The sequence below is a fragment of the Capsicum annuum genome, unplaced genomic scaffold, assembly GCF_002878395.1.
Source record: "Capsicum annuum cultivar UCD-10X-F1 unplaced genomic scaffold, UCD10Xv1.1 ctg77977, whole genome shotgun sequence".
NCBI lineage: Eukaryota > Viridiplantae > Streptophyta > Magnoliopsida > Solanales > Solanaceae > Capsicum > Capsicum annuum.
The window spans coordinates 1-5,796 of record NW_025888424.1 but is presented as its reverse complement, the minus strand read 5'-3'; the positions used below and the strand labels follow the sequence as shown (position 1 = coordinate 5,796).

The window sequence follows — 5,796 nt, the reverse complement described above, 5'->3', positions numbered from 1 at the left end:
TTATCAGGATCAAGGAAGACTAAAGTCTCATGAACGTGATAGTGGTAGGATATCTGACAGGGAAAGGGAGCGAGACAACTTTGAACGGGACAAGGAAAAGTATAAGAAAAGTAACATCATACCAATAAATTACGACAATCAAGATAGAATTATTATAAATTGACAAAATGTGCATGAGGAAAACTGTAATAATAATATAAAAAAAAAACTTTTTAAAAATATTAAATTCATTTCACAAGAGGCTTGAGGTTGGAGGAATGGAATATTAAAAGTAACAGTTTGATTGTTGATACTTTTTTCTATAAGACAACTATAATATTGTGTTGACCTCTTAGATAGTCACTCAGCTAATAGTTATTACCTTAGAAAATCACCTTTCTTCTTGATTCTCAGAACGTGACTTTCTGAGATAATACTATTAGTTGAGTGACTATATTAGAAATCGACTCCGATAATAACATAATCATATCTAAGAAGCTGAAGAAATGTATAATCTTTGTCTGCAGGTAGTTTTGGAGAAAAAACTAACAATAGAAAATGTGGTAAGTATCATCATAGAGTAGAAATCAACTTTAAAAGTACATTATATATAATCTTCACAGCTCCACCAACAGTCCTACAACAATAGAATCAAAACTAAGGGATGCTCAACCACGTTAAGCCTCAAGGAATAGTTTAGTCCAACAATACTTGATGATTTACGTAAGACAGAGGCTCGTTCTATAGGTCAAAAGACAGGTTTTGTGCAACATGACGACCCCTTGGACAATTTTGTGCAGTCATGAGACTTTTTGTCAACCAGATTGCTGTTTCTCTAGACGACATTCCATCATCCACCAATGGTATCAGCACACCAGCAAGCTCATCGATTTTTTCATGCTTAAGTAGTCGCGCACAAACCTCCAAAAGAGACTCTAAAGCTTCAGCTCTTTGTTCAGTGGGATTACCCCAGTCGTCTTTGTCCTCCTTACTAGCTAATGCGGCTAGCGACTTGATCTGCGAAACCTTATCATCCAGTGCTCGAAGAGCGTCTTTCTTAGCCTGTTTGGTGTCATAAACCACGGTTACTTTCTTTTCTAGCTCGTCTTTGTGTAGAAGTGAACCATCACTTTCAGTTGAGAAGCAGCCAATAGCAACTTCTCTACACTCGCTACCATTTTCAGTTTCAGCAACACAGCATATTGGTGCTGCCTCTGGATCTGGTTTTGCCGACTGTGAATTAGATGAAGTGCTTTCTTCATCGAAGGATCGTGTTTTATCGTTGAATCTTCCATCAGACAATGTCATTCTGCTAGATTTTGCGGAGATACATTCCACTATATCTGCTTCCTCATGGTCCAGTGGACTGCTCAACATCTCAAGCTCTTTTGTCTTGTTATTCTTCGTATCACTCTCGTCAAATCGACTAACATGCTCCGGTGAAACATGCTCTTGTTCCTCGGACCATATTTTTGCCCTTGAACTTGATGATCTTGGAGTAATCGTAGTTTCTGTTTGTGAGATAGTCTCTTGTTGATCATATCCATTGCAAACAGCTGCCTCACTCATCTCCCCACTTTTAGAATCCTCACTATCTTGAGAGATCCTAACCGAGTAGCTTGTTGGATCAACTCTCTTAGTGTCAAGTTTGGCTAGGTACGTGTTATAATTGTCAGATAAGTTTCTTGGCTGAATGTTATCAGTTTCGTCAAAGTAAAGGACAGCTCTCTTCTCTTTTAGCTTTAACTGTCTGTCTCTCTCTGCTACCTCTTGGACTGATAGATTTTCCAGGTGATGGTCGTGTTTTGTCTATCGTTCTGCTCGGGGACTTCACAGGAAGAAACGCAGATGAAGGGTTGTGACACAAGAGGACATATGGTTGCAAATGTTGATGTCTCAACAGCTCGGCAGCCTAAAAGTAGAGGTAAAATAATATATCAAGATGAATATCAATTTAATACTCCCTCCGTTTCATTTTGTTTTTCTGGTTTTGATTTGGCACGAAGTTTAAGAAAGAAAAGAAGACTTGAATCTTGTGGTCTTAAAATAAAGGTATGCAGAATGTATCAAAATGTAATTTAAATTTGTGATCTTTAAACATGCCACGTAGAAAGTTAGAATTAAGGAGTTGTTGTAAAGGGAAAGAAACATTCGCTTTTAAACGGACTAAAAAGGAAAATAAGACTTAAAAGATTGAAACGGAAAGAATAACATTTGAAAATATGTAGCTGGCACTCACTGTAGGTCGGTGTTCTGGAGTTTTCCTTAGCATGCTTTTTATTATCTGTTTCCTGCAAGAATTAAATCCGCTTTGTCAACTGACTGATTTGTTATACTTGTGGTGTGCTGAGAAGGAAGATACTTACAAGGTGGAGGAGTATATAATCGGAAGTGGTGAGACCAAACCCCGGTTTATTTTGTTGATAAGTCCAGTTTTGTCCTGTTGGATTTACATTGTCAATATATCATATAGAAGATATCAGGGTAAATAACTTCACTTTTTTTTTTTGCGTAACAAGTATAACTTTTCGAGGTATTGTTTACGAAGTTCAGATAGCTGAAAAATAAACTCACAGAAGCTTTAAACGGGGCTTGATGTGCAGCAATGTCAAAAATACAGTATCCTAAAATCACATTAAAGTGTTAGTATTAGGGACATGATGTAAAGAGCTGAAATACATTGCTTCATCCACATTCTTATTTCTTACCAAGCGACCATATATCAGATTTATAGCCATAGGGTATGCCGGCAAGGAGCTCAGGGCACATGTCGTTTGGTGTGCCAGATACCTATTACATGAAATTTGTTCCAAAATTAAGGATTAGCTGTACAACTCGACGTCTTTTTCTCAAATGCATTAAGCTAGGTACTATGGCGACAGGAGCTTTATAATATGATGAATACCACAATATTTTTTTTGATAAAAAGGAAGATGACCACCACAATATTTTGGTACCTATGACCGAAAATAAAAGCAAATTTTAGGTTTTCTGGGTCTTGGAGGGAGAAGGGATTTCTCTCTTGCTAAATAGATATGCTGAATTGATTGTTAGGTGACAATAGATGGTCGAAACTTGCATGTAAGTAAGAGGTTCATTTTGCCGCAATAGAAATTCATAGCGAGTAAGCAAGGCCTTCTTCATCTAGCAATTTTCCTAATCCAAAATCACCTGTGACAATCAAGTGAATTTGAAGAATAGTAAAGAAGCAAAGACGACCCAATCAAGCAATTGTTCGGGCATTCTTACCTAACCTGATCTCGTTGTACTTTGTGATGAATATGTTACATAACTGAATTCAAAATAGTTCATGTTAAAAACGTTTCATGCTAAGAAGGCTTTACTATTTCACCGATTACAGCAAGTTTTTACTTTGAGGTCTCTATGATGAACGCGGTTGGAATGCAGATGCTCCAAAGCTAACAATTGATGAGTCAGCCATTTGCAGAGTTTCTATAATTGCAGGAAAAAAACATTATAAAAACTCGCAATTTTTTAAGCTACTTGGAAGGCACAGAGAAGCTTCATAAGTATTGAAGTCGCATTTAACTACCTCTTCTGGGAAAAGTGCTCCTCTAGGCTTCCTCATGACCTCCGCCCTGAACACGGGGAAAAAAAATCATCACCGTCCTCAGATTACACCACAAAAGAAGTTCTATGATCATCCTATTCATTTCTGTATTTTCAACCTCATTACCCCTTCTATCGTTCTTGGTATGAGGGAGTATTTATGAAATCTGAGGTCTTTCATTCTCCAATACCTGGATGTGCTTCCAACACAGGCTGAAAACAGCCATGATCTTGGCAAAAGGTTGCTCTCTACAAACACAGGTTAGCCATATTTTACGATAAAAAATAGCCGGTGACAATGATGAAGAATTTTACTTAACAATTGTTTTCCCTTCCCTCATTTAATGGCTCCTTTTGTTCTTTATTCTTATCTTTCCTTATAGGTACACATTTAAAATGTTAGCAAAATCAGGGATAATCACTCACATATTTTCATCTTCGCAATAATCGGCAACGATGCATATACAGCTCCCCTGAAAGAAAAAGAAAGTCGAGCTTTCTCTCTGGTGCAGCTTATGCAGCAATAATCGCAACTATTAAAGGCTACGTTTTGCACTTTCTGATCCAAGCAACCACAAAACTGGATGATAGGATACCTTGTCCACCCAAGCATCTTTGTACTCTAAAAGATATGGATGGCTTAGTTTAGCTATCAAATTCACCTGCAACGGAAAAATAACCGTCTATCATCAGAGTAGAAGAATATTCTCCAAGCATATCTTACCATCAAGTAAAACTTTTCATATAATAAATTATAAGATGAGTCGAAGATTTTGTATCTAAATATGCTTGGTTCGAAAGGAAAGATTGGAGCAACTATTTGATGACATAACTTCTTTCACTCGACATTTAAGCGTGTCTATATTCCATACTGCCTATTCATCAAAATGAATATTTGGTAGAGAGATGTATAACTCTTCGCATCCAGATTATCCACCTCAAGAAAGTAGTGTTATTGATACAGGGAAAATCATAGGTGCGAAGTACTTACTGGTTCTTCTTTTCTATTGCCAAGAGGAAAGAAAACTACTTCACGTGTGACACCAACGAGAAAGTTCTAAATTTCTACTTCAGTTCAATCCTACTTGTCAGCTCATGTCATTTTTTTTTTGGAAGCTCGTCTTGCGGATGCTTGGTCCTTCGAACTCAAACCTTGAGTTAAGACATTGGGGCATATATATTATTCTGTTGAAACAATCTTCTCCAAAACCTAAGATCATCAGATGCAAACCAACATTCATGCAGATAAGAATGAAGATGTCTAAAGGTTTCCATCGATAGAATTCCTAGGATGCTCAATGCATTGGTCTGGACAATCACTCCTTATATAGTCCAGCATGCTAAACATTCTTTGAAGAAAAAAGGTTTGCATGGCAACACACAGTGGCCGGGATATTTGGGAATAGTAAATGTGCAGGAAAATTTCCTGCACACAAACTACTGAGGCCAGCATAATTTTTGTGTCAACTTCGAACGATCATAACTACCTTAATATAATGAACTAGGAGATCTGCGATCTATGAAAAGAAATATCTTTGAGTATTCTTTCCAATGCAATTGGTTTCATCCAAATCCAACATCTAACTAAGGAGTTATACTTGTTTTATTTCGGCCTATCAAAAAAGATTTTTAGGGTCAACTTCAAATGACCATAACTCCTTGTACAGGACGAACTGGGTGGCCTACTTTATATGAAATGAAATACCTTTGAATTATCCTTCCAACTATACCAATTTCACCCCAATCTGATATTGGAGCAAAGAGTTATGGTTGATCTACTTTAGCTTATCAAAACAGTCCACCAAATGACAGATTTGACATTATTTAAATTTTAAAGGCATTTTGGTCATTTCCTATTATATTATGGACGGGAATATGTGTATATATACATGTATATGAGTTCAAAAACTCATTTTCATCATCAATCATTAAGAAATAACAATCCCTAGCCAAATTTGACCTTTAAATTACTTTTGATTCAACCTTAGAAATTCCAAAGTAATCCGATAACTGTGTTTGTCATCTCGAGAGCTTCAAACGGCTCCTATTATTTGTGCAAACAGGATTGCATAATAAAGAGGTGAATTCTAAGGTATGAATATTGTTTGCCTTTATTCCTTTCCATATGTATATGTGTGATAGAGGATTATATGTATTGGTTGTTATTGAAAGGTGATGGAAATAGGGTTATGGACTATTTCGCATGGTTTGGTTGTATTGAATTGTGGAAGGTGGATATGGTAATTG

General features: G+C 36.7%; 2 protein-coding genes across 2 annotated transcripts; both read right to left on the bottom strand.

The window, feature by feature from the left end:
• Positions 1 to 720: 720 nt before the first annotated feature.
• Positions 721 to 1,548, bottom strand: LOC124894846 (serine/threonine-protein kinase Nek4-like). Its single transcript, XM_047405365.1, has one exon. The coding sequence runs from the start codon at positions 1,546 to 1,548 to the stop codon at positions 721 to 723; it is 828 nt and encodes a 275-aa protein (XP_047261321.1).
• Positions 1,549 to 1,687: 139 nt separating this feature from the next.
• LOC124894847 (serine/threonine-protein kinase Nek6-like) lies at positions 1,688 to 4,232 on the bottom strand (the record flags this gene model as incomplete). Its single annotated transcript, XM_047405367.1, has 11 exons — positions 1,688 to 1,891; positions 2,219 to 2,270; positions 2,346 to 2,419; positions 2,554 to 2,603; positions 2,688 to 2,764; positions 3,096 to 3,150; positions 3,229 to 3,271; positions 3,352 to 3,432; positions 3,533 to 3,578; positions 3,976 to 4,022; positions 4,146 to 4,232. Coding segments are annotated over 11 exons (816 nt in total), but the record flags the coding sequence as incomplete, so codon positions are not given.
• Positions 4,233 to 5,796: the final 1,564 nt, after the last annotated feature.

Coding starts and splice junctions, on each gene's coding strand:
- LOC124894846 (XM_047405365.1), bottom strand. CDS start 1,548: ATGAGTGAGGCAGCTGTTTGCAATGGATATGATCAACAAGAGACTATC.